This window comes from Entelurus aequoreus, linkage group LG08 (assembly GCF_033978785.1).
Source record: "Entelurus aequoreus isolate RoL-2023_Sb linkage group LG08, RoL_Eaeq_v1.1, whole genome shotgun sequence".
NCBI lineage: Eukaryota > Metazoa > Chordata > Actinopteri > Syngnathiformes > Syngnathidae > Entelurus > Entelurus aequoreus.
The window spans coordinates 29,003,291-29,020,790 of record NC_084738.1 but is presented as its reverse complement, the minus strand read 5'-3'; the positions used below and the strand labels follow the sequence as shown (position 1 = coordinate 29,020,790).

The following is a 17,500-nucleotide window of genomic DNA, read 5'->3' as shown; positions in this document are numbered from 1 at the left end:
AAGATGCTGTGAGAGGCGGGTGGGACCTGATATTCAGCTGGGAATGACTAAAACAGTAAATAAACACAAGACATATATATACTCTATTAGCCACAACACAACCAGACTTATATTTAATATGCCACAAATTAATCCGCATAACAAACACCCCCCCCTCCCGTCCATATAACCCACCAATACAAATCAAACACCCGCACAACACACTCAATCCCACAGCCCAAAGTACCGTTCACCTCCGTAAAGTTCATACAGCACATATATTTCCCCAAAGTTACGTACGTGACATGCACATAGCGGCACGCAGGTACGGGCAAGCGATCAAATGTTTGGAAGCCGCAGCTGCGTATTCACGGTAGCGCATATCCAACTCAAAGTCCTCCTGCTAAGAGTCTCTGTTGTCCCATCTCCACAAGCATGTGTATCCAACTCAAAGTCCTCCTGGTAAGAGTCTCTGTTGTCCCAGGTCAATGGTAAAGCTTGACTGTCATCGTTCGGGAATGTAAACAATGAAACACCGGCTACGTGTTTGTGTTGCAGCAGCCGGCCGCTAATACACCGCTTCCCACCTACAGCTTTCTTTGCTATCTCCATTGTTCATTAAACAAATTGCAAAAGATTCACCAACACAGATGTCCAGAATACTGTGGAATTTTGCGATGAAAACAGACGCCTTAATAGCTGGCCACGATGCTGTCCGCTACAATCCGTGAAGTCACGCGCAAACGTCATCATACCAAGACGTTTTCAGCAGGATATTTTGCGGGAAATTTAAAATTGCACTTTACTAATCTAACCCGGCCGTATTGGAATGTGTTGCAATGTTAAGATTTCATCATTGATATATAAACTATCAGACTGCGTGGTCGAAAGTAGTGGGTTTCAGTAGGCCTTTAATTGGCCAGTAAACTCACCTGACCTCAACCTCATAGAAAATATATGGGATATTGTCAGAGGAAAATGCGATACGCCAAACCCAACAATGCGGAAGAGCACAAGGCCACAATATCAGAACAACCTGGGCTCTCATAACACAGACTGATCGTCTCCACGCCACGCCGTATTGCTGCAGTAATTGTTCATAAATGTTCATACTTTTCCTGTTCATACTTTTCAGTTGGCCAACATTTCTAAATACTGAATTTGATACTGAATTTGGGATTTTATTTGGTTTTCAGTTATACTCATCACAATTAAAATAAATTAACACTTGAAATAGATCAGTCTGTTTGTAATGAATACATATAATACACAAGTTTCCTTTTTTGAATGAAATTACTGAAATAAATACATTTTTTGGTCATATTTTAATTTATTGAGCAGCACCTGTAGTTATGGAAGACAAGACATATAAGAAATGTAGTAGCCTCCATAGTGAAGGAAAATGAAATTAAAAGACCCTACATGGCGAGCAGGCATCCTTGATTTAGTTTTGTGCCTTCTAAAACCACAGAATTTTCAGACACTTTGGCCCCAGTTGCCAAAAACTTGTGCCTTAAAGACCTGTGTCGTCTATCTACTTTATCATATCTATGGCTGTCGGATGCGCTGTTGTACTGTGTGGATATTATTGTCTCTCCTGATTTATTAATCTAATTACTAATTTCCACTTCTTTGCTGATACTCTCTGCTGTAACATTTATATTAAACTTCTGTTGAAATGTGCGAAACATTAAAAAACTAGCAAAATTATTAGTATGCAAAGGAAATAAAACATAAATAAATGGGGTTACAACATCAATGACAGACTTGGTATATCATCTGAACCTATGATTCAGAATCTATCCATTTAGCCACATATCTCATTTATTCTTCTCCAAGTCAATCATTTGAGATTTATTTCCATCATCTGCAAGTCTAGACTCTACTCTTACACAGAGTTCAAGAAGAGGTTAAGGATGGAAAGACCATGGCCGCCATAAAATGCTTGCCCAAATGGAATGTTTACTCCAGCTAAATACTTGAGTTTGTCTCCCCTAATGGTTTGGTTTGAGGCACCCAGAGAATTGGCTCAAATATTACAAAGTCATAGGGTACATAAATGACATCAAACAAAGCCTGCTCATAAATACGGCTGTGCTTCCCTAGTCAATGGAGGTAAACACAGTCCAGTAAAGTAGGTAGGACTGTATTTTTGCCTCATCCTTCACTTTAAAGAGGAACTGCACTTTTTGGGGAATTTTGCCTATTGTTCACAATCATTATGAGAGACAAGAAGACAGATGTATTTTTTAAAATGCATTCTAAATCGTGGCCTTGTGGTTAGAGTGTCCGCCCTGAGACTGGAAGGTCGTGAGTTTAAACCCTGGCCGAGTCATACCAAAGACTATAAAAATGTGAACCATTGCCTCCCTGCTTGGCACTCAGCATCAAGGGTTGGAATTAAATGGGTTATACTTGTATAGCGCTTTTCTACCTTCAAGGTACTCAAAATGCTTTGACACTATTTCCACATTCACCCATTCACACACTGATGGTGGGAGCTGCCATGCAAAGCCCTAACCATGACCCATCAGGAGCAAGGGTGGAGTGTCTTTGCTCAAGGACACAACGGACGTGACGAGGTTAGTAGAAGGTGGGAATTGAACCAGGAAGCCTCAGGTTGTTGGCACGGCCACTCTCCCAACCGCACCACGCCGGCCCCGAATTGGGGGTTAAATCACCAAAAGGATTCCCGAGCATGGCCACTGCTGCTGCTCACTGCTCCCCTCACCTACCAGGGGTTAAACATGGTGATGGGTCAAATGAAGAGGATAATTTCACCACACCTAGTGTGTGTGTGACTATCGTTGGGACTTTAACTTTAAATCAATCCATCAATCAATCAAAGTTTACTTATATAGCCTCTAATCACAAATGTATCAAAGGGCTGCACATGCCACAACGACTTGGCTCAGATCCCACATCAGGGCAAGAAAAAACGTAACCCAATGGGAACATTGCGAAACCCTGGAAGGGACCGCAGATGTGGGGATCGCCCCTTGGGTAACCGGTGCAATGGATGCCGAGTGGAAAAGGTTAATAATGTGAGAGTCCAGTCTATAGTGGGGCCAGCGGGGGATCCACTTGCATGTAGACAAGTAGAGGCGCCGAGACCTCACAGACTGATGCATAAGTGGTCCACCCCGGGTCCCGACTTCATAATGTGAAACACATTATGAAGTCGGGAAAACATAAAAAAAAGTCAGCTTAGATTGGTGTCAATGGGAGGTCCTCTATTCTGGCCATAAAACCCTCTAAATAACCATTCATAAACCACCAACAATAGTCAATTTACATTTCGTGACCTGAATATGAACCAACTTTAGTGATATTGTTATTATAAGCACTAACACAGACTAACTATTTTTAGCGGCGTCGTGATCACAGGGCCCTAATTAGCTTGTGTGGCTATATTGACATCATGAGCTGGTTAGCTGCTTTCTCGCCTCGGAACTTGTGAAAGTTTATTTTAGATTATAAATAATTCATCGCACCTTAAAAATAAAAGGATGACAACGCATTTATTTACTAGTTAGAATGCATAAAAAAAGATGTGTACTTGTCTTACATAAGGATTGTCAATGATGGGCAAAATTCCAAAAAATAGTGCAGTTCCCCTTTAAGCTTGAGTTTAGAATGCGTGAAGAATGCACTACCGACCTGATAAGACCGGATACGTCCGAAAGAGAGAGAGATGATACAGGTATTATCTGTTCACAGATGGTATCTGGTGGTTGTTTGAGCACACAGCAGCTTGTCCTGGATAGTCCCACTCCTTAATGTTTCAGTCAGACGCAAGATTCTCAGAGGAAAAAGGCAAAAATACAGTGTTACCTACACTATGTAGCTGGTTCTAGAAAGCCTCAGTAGGAAGCAACAAGCTTGAAAATGGCATTTTCAAAAGTCGATCACATGTTCCACAAGATTGCTGGCTCCTGTTCAAAAAACTATTGACAGGTACTGCTGAAAATCACATCATTGGTAAAGTATCCCATTAGGAATAAAAGAAAGCAGGTGGAAGACTTCCCAATCTTCAAAATATATATATTTCTTATACTAGGTCTATAGACAAATACGTATTTCATTTGAGAGTATTAGTACTAGGCAGCCTGTAAGAGGGACAGAGACGAGGAGATATCCAACTTTTTGTTACTAAGCTTGGTGAGTGGCAAGTTGTGATTGGTGGCCAAGCAACTATACTAATACAGGCATAAGAGCAGCCTTTTAGAAAAAAAAGAGGAAAACTGACGAAAAAAAGAGGAACAGTTTTACCACGTAAGCCCTGAAAGAAAAAGACTACATTTTCTGCAATTGGGTGCATGTGTACACTATATTTCACCTTTAGATGTCTTCTCATCAACCAACATTTTGGACACTTAAATGTCCTATGTAATGTACCACAGAATTGTTTGTTTCTTACATTAGATAATTTACTAACATTATTATCATTTAAATTGTAATGTAGAATTCTATAACATGCATGCAAATAACTCAGAAAACATTTCCTGTTTGACAACTCTATCCTATAGCCACGCACCTTTGGGTGATATACTTCCAATGTTGTGACCTCTGTTGGTTACTAATAAATGCTCTAGAACAGTGGTTCTTAACCTGGGTTTGATCAAACCCTAGGGGTTCTGTGAGTCGGCCTCAGGGGTTCGGTGGAGGTCAAAACACACCCGACTCATCGTGTAAATACAAACTTCTCCCTATCGGCGTATTACGGATACGGCAACAACAGAAGTCAGACTGATTTGCAGGTGTATAATTTGTTGTGAGTTTATGCACTGTGTTGGTTTTGTTCTTTGAACAAGGTGATGTTCATGCACGGTTCATTTTGTGCACCAGTAAATACATGGTAACACTTTAGTATGGGGAACATATTCACCATTAATTAGTTACTTATTAACATGCAAATTAGTAACATATTGGCTCTTAACTAGTCATTATTAAGTACTTATTAATGCCTTATTCGGCACGGCCTTATTATAACCCTAACCCTCTAACCCTGGCCCTAACCCTAACCAAATAACTCTAAATTAAGTCTTTGTTACTTAGAATATGTTCCCCGTACTAAAGTGTTACCAAAAACATATAACTTTGCCTTGAATTTGAAAAAAAAAAATTTCATTTTTCACTAAAGAAGGGTTCGGTGAATGCGCATATGAAACTGGTGGGGTTCAGTACCTCCAACAAGGTTAAGAACCACTGCTCTAGAACTACAACTGGTTTGGAACTAACTGTGTTCGGATTGTAATCATCCAAATATGATTAGCAGCAAAGTAGAAAGCTGTCAACATTGTGGCTCGTAGAGTGAACGCAGGTGACAACAAGTAAACTAGCTAGATGATGCTATCTACGCGAATGAGCAAGCTTGTTTCGGCACCCCCGATCGTTTTCCTGTCCTGCAAATCAGTGCAGCGTTTAAGCAAGATAAAACAGTGAATAACTGCGGCTGAGGCCAGCGTCCAACAAAGTTTGTTTGGATCATATTTTTTTGATAATGTAGTAGGTTTACATACGGTAATTAACCCACAGAACTGTTATTGTTAGAAAGTTTTCACCTGGACACATTTCCGGAGTTGTGTGTTGTTGCACTGAGAAGCCACGGATATATAGATGCTGCTCGATTGGTGATTAAAAAAACAATGTCTGAATGTCAAAAAAACAATTAGCTCCATCTTTTGACACTCCTCAATCGACTCATGTCCTTACACGCTACAGTATTTCCTAAAAAAAACCCGCAAAAGTGATATTTTGACACGAAAAATAATGTTTAAAAATGCGGATGTGTGTATATATATTGTCCAAAACTCTTAAAATTTAAATGTAAAAATGCCGATACAATAATTCCTTCTGTCGATCTCAATAGAGCTGGCATGTCATTGGGCAATCTCACAGTAATTGTAATTAGCCTTGCACATGGTAACATTATACCCAATAAACTAGTTTGAATAAATACACTGCTAACAATATTACTCAAGTGCATCCACCCACAAGTAATGGATTCATTGAAACCCTCAACAAATGAGCTGTACGGATTATGCTTATTTGAAAATAACTGTATTATGACTCAATTTGAGCAACAGAGTAAAATAGAGTGAAGCTTAATGTCAAAGCCAAACACATCCTGCAAGTTGCTATCTTGTGAAAAGCATGCATTGTGAAGTCACTAGCACACACATCCTCACCAAAGTGAGAACCCCCCTCACATTTCAGCAACCATTTCTTATATCTTCTGAAGAGACAACATTTTTTACATAAATCAATCAATCACTCAAAGTTTATTTGTATAGCACCTTACAACATCACAATGGTGCACAAAGTGTTTTACAGGACAAATACGTTAAAAGCAAGTAAAACATATTAAACCAGTTAAAAAAACTTCACATCTAAAAACACGGCAATTGTTTGTTAAAAGTATGTTTAAATAAGTATGTTCTTATTTGATATTTATGAAACCTGAATATACTATAAGTTGGAATAGTCAGTGTACATCTTGGAAAGTCAGTATAGATTTAGTGTTATTTGAAATGTATTCAACATGCAGTCATTATTGTGTAAATACTGGACAAAGTGAGTACATCTCACAGTGAGCATGTACAAATGGTGTCCAAACTGTCAATATTTAGTGTGAGCACCATTGTTATCTCGAACAGAACCTGAAATCCTCTTGGGCATGGAATTCACCAGAGCTAATTGGGTTCAGGTCTGGAGACATACTTGGCCACCTTCACTTTCAGCCTTGTCAGCAAGGTACTTGTCATCTTGGGAGATTTGTTTGGACTCCTTATTTTGTTGGAAAATTGCCATGTAGCCCAGTTCCAGGGAATCATGCTCTTCACAGTACATACATTACTGAGCCCTGGACCATGACACTACAACCGCCATGCTTGACTTCAGGAGAGACATTTATCTTGGTACTTGTCTGTTCCCAAATAGGGAACAGACAAGGGTTACAAACAAGTTCTGTTCTTAGACTGCGATGTAAGTCAGACCTTATACCTAAATTACCACCTAAGCCACACACTGTGCACAGAACACATTAAAACAGTACATAATATACACACTAGTAATAAAATCATTAAATTCAAGAATTAACAGCCCTCCGCCAGGCTCTATCTTGAATCCAGGCGGTGATCTGGATCACCCCAAAATGTAATTACTTGTTCCTTATCCCATTTCTGACATTTCGGAAAGTTTAATCAAAACGTGCCCATAACTTTTCGAGCTATCTGTAGCGGAACGAAAGAAACCTCTTGAAAGTGAACCCTCCTGTCAGTCATCCACTGTCTTTGTCTCTGTGGGGCCGCTCCACTGACCACATTAAACCCAGATTCCGATCTAACAAAGGTCTTAACTCATTCTCTTTCTATGCCACATCAATGTGGAATGCGAACCTAACAGGTGTAAAAGAAAGGGCATCTCTATCCTCCTTCAAAACCGCAATAAAAGGACACCTCCAGGCAACTTCAACCCTAAACTAACACCCTCCCCGGATTGTTAATAATCAAATGTTTTTTCTTATGCTTTCTGATATCTCTCTCTCTATGTCCACTACTTGCTGCACATATCCTACCAAGTCAGACCTACACTGTTTCAATGTCCATTTCTCTGATGATGCAATTGTTGATGCTGATTGTTGATGACAGAAGTGTTGATACCAACCAAACCTAACCCCCCACCCCCCTCCATATCCCACACCCCGGATTGTAAATAATGTAAATAATTCAATGCATTATTTTAAGATTATCTTGTGTGATGACTGTATTATGATGTTAGTGTATATTTGATAGTATATATCTGTATCATGAATCAATTTAAGTGGACCCCGACTTAAACAAGTTGAAAAACTTATTCGGGTGTTACCATTTAGTGGTCAATTGTACGGAATATGTACTTCACTGTGCAATCTGCTAATAAAAGTTTCAATCAATCAATCAAAAGCACACGCGCACACACACACACACACACACACACACACACACACACACACACACACACACACACACACACACGTGTCGAAGTTGGGGGGTGAGTAGGAATGGCGTACTGGGGCCCAAAGGACTTGATGTGCGCCAGTGTTGTCCCGTTACCAATATTTTGGTACCGGTACCAAAATTATTTTGATACTTTTCGGTACTTTTCTAAATAAAGGAAACCACAAAAAATCGCATTATTGGTCTTATTTTAACAAAAAAATCTTACGGTACATTAAACATATGTATCCTATTGCAAGTTTGTCCTTAAAAAAAATAGTGAACATACAAGACAACTTGTCTTTTATTAGTAAGTAAGCAAACAGAGGCTCCTAATTTAGCTGCTGACGTATGCAGTAACATATTGTGTCATTTTACATTCTATTATTTTGTCAAAATTATTAAGGACAAGTGGTAGAAAAATAATTATTAATCTACTTGTTCATTTACTGTTAATATCTGCTTACTTTCTCTTTTAACATGTTCTATCTACACTTCTGTTCAAATATAATAATCACTTATTCTTCTGTTGTTTGATACTTTACATTAGTTTTGGATGATACCACAAATGTGGGTATCAATCCGATACCAAGTCATTACAGTATCATACATTGGTCATATTCTAAGTCCTCATGTGTCCAGAGACGTATTTCCTAAGTTTATAAACGTAATATAAATTTTAAAAAAACAAAAGAAGATGTTGTGATACCAAAACATATCGATGCAATCACAGTAGTATTGATTAGATACGCTCCTGTACTTTGGTATGGTTACAGTGGATGTTAGGTGTAGATCCACCAATGGCGTTGGTTTACATTTTGATGCCGGTGAGCTACGGTGTGTAGTGAAACATGTTTAGCTATTCCTCGTCCTGCAGGAATGATACTTGTAAGAAACGTACTTTATTTGTCGCCATGGGGGCGAGGATTAGTGATTTAGAAGTAGCTAAAACACTGCCGACTGGCGGACCGGTACTTTTCAGAGGCGGTATAGTACCGAATATGATTCATTAGTATTGCGGTACTATGCTAATACCGGTATATCGTACAACCCTAGTGTGGGCTATCAAGTTTGCACGTTTTAAACTAGTGTTTCTTAACCATAGGGCAGGGGCCCATTGTTGGGCCGCCAAAAAACATCTGTTTTCTCAGTTGTGGTCCGCAGCGGTACTCAGTTGTAAGATACTTTCCCATCACTTGTGGCAGTAATGAGAATACCAAACAAAGGAAGACTGGCGCTAAAGTCATAGAGAAGTGCAAAAATAACAATTAAAGTGGTGAAGCTGTATTTTCATTTGCACTTTAATTTTATTGACAGTTTAGTTAAAGGCCTACTGAAACCCACTACTACCGACCACGCAGTCTGATAGTTTATATATCAATGATGAAATCTTAACATTATAACACATGCCAATACGGCCGGGTTAACTTATAAAGTGACATTTTAAATTTGCAGCTAAACTTCCGGTTCGAAACACCTCTGAGGATGACGTATGCGCGTGACGTAGACCGGCGAACACGGGTATGCCTTCCACATTGAAGCCAATACGAAAAAGCTCTGTTTTCATTTCATAATTCCACAGTATTCTGGACATCTGTGTTCGTGAATCTGTTGCAATCATGTTCATTGCATTATGGAGAAGGAAGCTGAGCAAGCAAAGAAGAAAGTTGTCGGTGCGAAATGGACGTATTTTTCGAACGTAGTCAGCAACAACAGTACACAGCCGGCGCTTCTTTGTTTACATTCCCGAAAGATGCAGTCAAGATGGAAGAACTCGGATAACAGAGACTCTAACCAGGAGGACTTTTGACTTCAATACACAGACGCCTGTAGAGAACTGGGACAACACAGACTCTTACCAGGATTACTTTGATTTGGATGACAAAGACGCAGACGTGCTACTGTGAGTATGCAGCTTTGGCTTCTAAACATTTGATCGCTTGACCGTATGTGCGCAACTTTTTTTTGCGTATGTACGTAACTTTTTTTTAAATATATAAGCTTTATGAACCTTGGGTTAGGTGAACGGTCTTTTGGGCTGAGTGATCGTGTGTGTTGATCAGGTGTTTGAATTGTATTGGCGTGTTCTATGGAGCTAGGAGCTAGCATAGGAGCTAGGAGCTAGCATAACAAACACACAGGTGTTTTTATGCAGGATTAATTTGTGGCATATTAAATATAAGCCTGGTTGTGTTGTGGCTAATAGAGTATATATATGTCTTGTGTTTATTTACTGTTGTAGTCATTCCCAGCTGAATATCAGGTACCGTGAGTATGCAGCCTTGGCTGCTAAACATTTGATAGCTTGACCGTATGTGCGCGTCACGTACGTAACTTTTTAAAAATATATAAGCTTTATGAACCTTGGGTTAGGTGAACGGTCTTTTGGGCTGAGTGATTGTGTGTGTTGATCAGGTGTTTGAATTGTATTGGCGTGTTCTATGGAGCTAGGAGCTAGCAGAGGAGCTAGGAGCTAGCGTAACAAACACGCAGGTGTTTTTATGCAGGATTAATTTGTGGCATATTAAATATAAGCCTGGTTGTGTTGTGGCTAATAGAGTATATATATGTCTTGTGTTTATTTACTGTTGTAGTCATTCCCAGCTGAATATCAGGTCACCCCCGGCTCTCACAGCATCTTCCCTATCTGAATAGCTTCAACTCCCCACTAGTCCTTCACTTGCACTTTACTCATCCACAAATCTTTTATCCTCGCTCAAATTAATGGGGAAATTGTCGCTTTCTCGGTCCGAATCTCTCTCACTTCATGCGGCCATCATTGTAAACAATAGGGAACTTTGCGTATATGTTCAACTGACTACGTCACGCTACTTCCGGTAGGGGCAAGCCTTTTTTTTATCAGATACCAAAAGTTGCAATCTTTATCGTCGTTGTTCTATACTAAATCCTTTCAGCAAAAATATGGCAATATCGCGAAATGATCAAGTATGACACATAGAATAGATCTGCTATCCCCGTTTAAATAAAAAAAATTCATTTCAGTAGGCCTTTAAAAAACATATATATTAATAATTCAGTTCATTTATTTTAGCACAACGACGTTGTATGTCAATTTATTCTCTGTCAGTCATTTATAAGACCATTCTTATGAAGTATTTTTGATTAGTACTTAATTTTCTTATTAGCCTGACCTAAGCCTAAGGTTTATGTGTTAAATATACTTATGATTAACACATTGTTTCATATCATTTAACTAAGTTGTAAACTGTGGATTTCGATATATTTATTAAATGCAATTAAAATCAAGAGTATGACTACTAATTCTGTGTTAATATTTCTGTAGTTGAAAAGTTTGGCCCCAAGGTCGAAACGGTAAAGAATCCCTGTTTTAAACCACGGCGACCTTTAGTAGATCAGACCCAATGTGTAACTCGTTCTTAAACCGTGTTTACTGACCAATTGTGTTTTTTTCCTAACTAATGGAGCGTGTTTGTAACACAAAAGTTGGCAAATCAAAGACCAACTGTGTTTATTTACAAAATAAGTTTTGCATGTTTAGTAATTTTCTGTGGACATTAAATCTATGCAGCTATACAATCTACATACTGGTTACTCTAATGTCAATGCTAGTTGAATCTATATCGTAGTGTCTCTTGCTATACTGTAATACAGTTGGTTGCTGAAATTTGAGGGGTGTACTCACTTTTGTGAGACACCCGCTCTACCTTGTGCTACAGCATAATGTATAACAAAGGAATGCACTCACCTCTATGAGCTTACGTTCATAGCAGGCTGCCAATTCCTCAATGTCACCCATGCACTTACTCTGAGGGACAAGTGTGTGTTCCTCATTCGACTGCAGTACTGACAGAACTGCAAGAGAGAGAGAGAGAAAAAACAGTGCATTTAAAAAAGATGCACAAATATGATGACATGCCACATACTTAAAGGAAACAGAGCATAAACACCGGTGCTACTGTGCTGTGATGCTTGCAGTGGCTTAAATTCTTCTGTGCTTTAAGATGCACATAGGGATCAGGTCTGTGAAATTCCCTTAAGTACCAGCCTCTCAAAGGCCTCAGATCCCAATTAAATGGTAAATGGTTTATACTTGTATAGCGCTTTTCTACCTTCAAAGTACTCAAAGCGCTTTGACACTATTTCCACATTCACCCATTCACACACACTGATGGTGAGAGCTGCCATGCAAGGCCCTAACCACGACAAATCAGGAGCAAGGGTGAAGTGTCTTGCTCAAGGACACAACAGGTTGGTAGAAGGTGGGGATTGAACCAGGAACCCTCAGGTTGCTGGCACGGCCACTCTCCCAACTGTGCCACGCCACTATCACAAACCAGACTAGATGAGTCAAACACAAACCAGCACACATCCACTCAGAGATGTGTAAATCTTCTTTTTCATGTACGTACAATACACAATGTAAGTCAGCAGTGCACTCACATATTTTTTCTCCCTCCTGTCATTTCTATTAAGATGATGGATGCCCCCTCAATCCCCACTGCCTCTTCTACACAGACTTCCCTCAGACCGAGCTCATTGTTTCCGTGTAATACTTCAGCTCGCTTACAGGCTTAAGTCATCATGGCAGCGCCTAAAGCGTTGTTTCTAAGCTCATAAACATCAACTAATAGGGTTCCCCCCGCAAAGAAAAAGTAATGGGAGCTCCGTCTTCACAGAGGAGATGTGGGTTTGATTGGATTTTCAACACCACCGAAGAAAATTAACTTTCGGGTTTTGACAGGAACACGCCATGGAAAGACCAAGGGTTTGAAGGGAGTGATGGGAAGACATGCTCTAGGAGCAAAGACAATTAGAGGTCTAACATGTCCAAAGGCTCCATCAAGCTTTGACTTGACTTGACTTGACTTTATTTATTCATGCTTGCAGTGGAGCCAAGGCCCCACTGAAAAAACAGCTGAACTTTACAATGAATATTAAACAAACAAAGATTTAAAAAAATAAAAGAACAGACAGTATTTTATATAAAAAAAACATTTTCATTCTCTGGCCTGGGAACGCTTCGGAATTCCCCAGGAGGAAGTCGCAAATGTTGCTCTGGAGAGGGAAGTCTGGGGGTCTTTGCTGGAGCTGCTGTCCCCGCGACCCGATTCCGGATAAGCGGTTGAAGATGGATGAATGGATGGATTTTCAGGGCAACAGCAGCATGGAAACTATTAGCATTCTGGTATATGACTGTATTACTTATTTAATTAGATAGTATTATTATACAGTTTAATTGCAGTATACAGGGTAGAGTTTTTAAGTCTCTTTGTCTTGGCTTTGGGCTCGGGTTCAGCCAGCTTATGTTGGTTCCTCAATGTCCTGGCAGTGCGGCTGCCTCGTGTTGGAGGTAGCAGGTCATGCAGAGGGTGTTGCTCATCATGCATATCCCTGACCAGCTTCACTGCAGCCTCCTCTCTCCTGGTCTGGAGTGATGGTAGGGGTTGTGAGATGTTTCCAGCTCTCCTCGTAATGATTTTACAGGCACGTTTCTGGACTCGCTCTAGCTCTGCTTGTTGTTTTTTGGAGCAGCCCAATAAGAGCACTGAGCTATATTCCAGACACGGCCTGATGAGTGTGGTGTAGATGGTAACAAGGTCGTCTGCAGGTAGTCCATGTCTCGCCATGACTGTGAGGTAGTGCAGCCGCTTGGAGGCGGTTTTTATTGCCTTCTCCATGTGCACATATCCAGTCAGGTTTTGATCGAGGTGGTAACCCAGGTACTTTGTTGTTTCCACGACAGGGACCTCCTGTCCCCCCAACATCAGTGCAGGAGGTTGTGATGGATTTCGGGCAAAACATATCCGGAGTTCTACCGACTTTTTCCCGTTGAGTATCATTTTCTTATTTGCTGCCCATTCATCCAGCCTTTGTGCCTCCTGGCACATCGTTGTGTCTGACATGATGTTGGATATGGAAATCGCTCTCGATAGCCCGATGTCGTCTGCATATCCGACATTCAAGGGTGTCCTCAAAAACAGCATCCCGGGTGGCCATGTAAAGGAGGAAGACATATGGGGAGACAACACCCCCTTGTGGCACCCCAGATGTAACTTCAATCCAGGGGCTGTGAGCTCCATTTGCCACCACTCTCTGTCTCCTTCCTGAGATGTAACTATGTAGCCAGGCTGTCAGATATGGGCACAGTCCTAGGTCCAGTATGTTTTGCATCAGGATCCCATGGTCAATTACATCAAAAGCTCTCGACATATCTGCCAACAGTACTCTCACCATCGTTGGTTTGGAATCGGTTTCGGTAAGCCAGGTGTGCATTGCCCTGACTAGAGCCGTTGTAGTACTGTGCTTAGGCAGATATTCATATTGATTTTTACATACGTCAAGCACTGTTGGCATAAGCTTTTTCAACACAAAACGTTCTATTGTTTTCCCCACACAAGAAGTTAGTGAGATAGGACGCCAGTTTGAGATTGAGCCAGGGTCTTGGCCTTTGGGTATGGGACAGACATTTGACTCCTTCCATACATCGGGGACACACCCCTGTTGGAAAGAGCAGTTGGCCAGATGTGTGATGACCGGTGCCAGGTCCTCTGCATGTTCTTTCAGCAGCCAGGTGGGAATGCCATCCGGCCCACTTGCTTTCTGGGGGTCCAGCCGAGTGAGGGCTAGCTCCATCTCACCTATGCTACAGATGTCACTTGGTGTAGCTCTTGGTAGGGGATAGACACAATAGGGCGTTGCTTTAGTCCACGACTCCGCAAAGAAGTTGTTCAGGGCTTCTGCAGTTTTGTCCTCTTCAACTTCTTGTATTTTGATTATTCCATCAGTTGATGATTTAGCGCGTCCTAGTCCTTTATTTATATAGTCCCACCACTCTTTGGGGTTCTTTTTCTTTAGGTTTTGCATTTCATTTTTATAATATCTAGTTTTTGCCTTGCGTATAAGTCTTTGGAAGGAGTTTCTGATTTCTCTCCATTTTCCCACTTTACCTCATTTATTGTGGGCTTTTTGTCTTTTCTTTATAGCCTGTTTTATTTTCTCTGTCATCCATGGTTTGTCCGCATTTGTAATTTTTTTCAGTCGCACAGGCATGCATATGTCCATTGCTGTCTGGATATAGTTGTTAAAACTTGCTGCTTTGGCAGTGACGTCCACAGCCTCATAGACAGCAGACCAGTCAATCATAGCAATGCATGTTGACAGAGCCTCTTTTCTTTCTGTGGTCACTAATCGAGCCCTACTCCTCTTCACCTGTTGTTTCTGCCCTGTTGTATTCACTGGGCTCAGCACCAAGCACTTGTGGTCGCTTGCACCTAGGGGGGCAAGGGTGGTTGGGGGGCTGTAGAAGTTAGCCATGTTTGTAAAAATCAGATCTAGGGTGGCTTGCCCACGTGTATGACGTTTAACTATCTGCCGAATATCGGGGTGGGAGGAGGTCAGCATTTTTGTGGGCAATTTATTGAAATCCCCACATAAATATAGCCCCATATGGGGGGAAGACGCTTTAATTGTGTCTATGGTGGTTATTAAATACTCCAGGACTTGGTCCTGGCACGATTTTTTATCTGCCCATGGTGGGTGATACAGGTTTCCCACAAATATGGTTGAGACACTGCTGGGGGTCCGGCGCTCCAATAAAAGTTTGGGAAAATCTTTAAAAAACTATGGAGCTGAATTAGATCAAGATCAGATAAAGCCAACCAAGAGGGGACATGTGTATCTTTGCAAAAGTCCAATGTTCTGGTACAGCTTTTCAATTGGATGGTATTAGATAGCAGCTGTAGTTAAAAACAGGGTGCCTTTCACATTTGAACCAATATGGTACTAACTCCCAGCATACGGGAACCGATACCAGTACTTAACAGTACCAATTTTCGGCACTTGTGTGTTAATAAATGTTAATTGTCTGATAACAAAAAATTTTTTAATGTAATATTAAAAATTAATGCGGCGTCTGCAGTGATGCGGACCCTGTATTGATCTGCTATGATAAAGATCGCAAAAAGCAGCTGCCTGACCAGGGCTCAGACAATCTGCAAAGACTCCTCCCACCCCCACCAAGGACTGTTTTCACTGCTGGACTCTAGGAAGAGGTTCCGCAGCCTCCCAAGCAGAACCTCCAGGTTCTGTAACAGCTTCTTCCCTCAGGCCGTAAGACTCTTGAACGCATCCTAATTATCCCCTCAACTCCCCCCAAAATGGATTAACTCGCTGGAATAAAAAAGACAATATAACATACATCCATAAACGTGGATGCATATGAACAAGTGCAGTATATTTATCTGTACAGTAACCAATTTATTTATTTATATATGCACCTTATTGCTTTTTTATCCTGCACTACCATGAGCTAATGCAACAAAATGTCATTCTTATCTGTACTGTAAAGTTCAAATTTGAATGACAATAAAAAGGAAGTCTAAGTCTAAGTCTAAGAAGCAGCCGAGCCGGAAGGCAAATCTCTCAATTTACCTGTCGATCTACGTTCCCATCTTCACCTATGGTCATGAGCTTTAGTTTATGACCGAAAGGGCACGATCACGGGTACAAGCGACCAAAATGAGTTTCCTCTGTCGGGTGGCGGGATGTCCTTTATAGATAGGGTGAGAAGCTCTGTCATTCGTGAGGAGCTCAGAGTAAAGCCGCTTAGGTGGTTCGGGCATCTGGTCCCTGGGAAGGTGTTTAGGGCACACTTGACCGGTAGGAGGCCAAGGGGAAGTATAGGTGGGGGAAATAATCGATTTTTAGATGCATCGCAATTCGGACATGAGCGATCATAAAATCGAATAGAAAACGTCAATAATGGATAATCGATTTATTTATTGTAAAAAAGGTAATGCAGATAGTTCTAAAATGTGGCTGTCTGAAGTGAGCCACCTCACCGAGAGATCCGACCAGCTCTTTAATTTTAGGGTACCTATGTTCCAGTATTGCAGACATTTCCATGAATTTCATAAATGTGATGGGAATTTCTTATTACAAATGCACTGTTTTTAAAAGTTGCAAGTGATAAACACTGATTTAGCGAAACAAAAAGAAATGTAAAACTGCATCAATATACAGTACATGAATCAAAGATGCATTAATAATCGATTTACACTACCGTTCAAAAGTTTGGGGTCACATTGAAATGTCCTTATTTTTGAAGGAAAAGCACTGTACTTTTCAATGAAGATAACTTTAAACTAGTCTTAACTTTAAAGAAATACACTCTATACATTGCTAATGTGGTAAATGACTATTCTAGCTGCAAATGTCTGGTTTTTGGTGCAATATCTACATAGGTGTATAGAGGCCCATTTCCAGCAACTATCACTCCAGTGTTCTAATGGTACAATGTGTTTGCTCATTGGCTCAGAAGGCTAATTGATGATTAGAAAACCCTTGTGCAATCATGTTCACACATCTGAAAACAGTTTAGCTCGTTACAGAAGCTACAAAACTGACCTTCCTTTGAGCAGATTGAGTTTCTGGAGCATCACAGTTGTGGGGTCAATTAAACGCTCAAAATGGCCAGAAAAAGAGAACTTTCATCTGAAACTCGACAGTCTATTCTTGTTCTTAGAAATTAAGGCTATTCCACAAAATTGTTTGGGTGACCC

The 17,500-nt window shown here is 40.6% G+C and overlaps 1 protein-coding gene across 1 annotated transcript in view; it reads right to left on the bottom strand.

Moving 5' to 3' along the window:
- snx29 (sorting nexin 29) overlaps positions 1-17,500 on the bottom strand; it is a 344,206-nt gene that overhangs the window by 139,583 nt on the left and 187,123 nt on the right. The window contains exon 15 of the mRNA XM_062056216.1: positions 11,686-11,792. Within this exon, the coding sequence (XP_061912200.1) occupies positions 11,686-11,792 (107 nt within the window). The remainder of the gene's footprint in view (positions 1-11,685; positions 11,793-17,500) is intronic.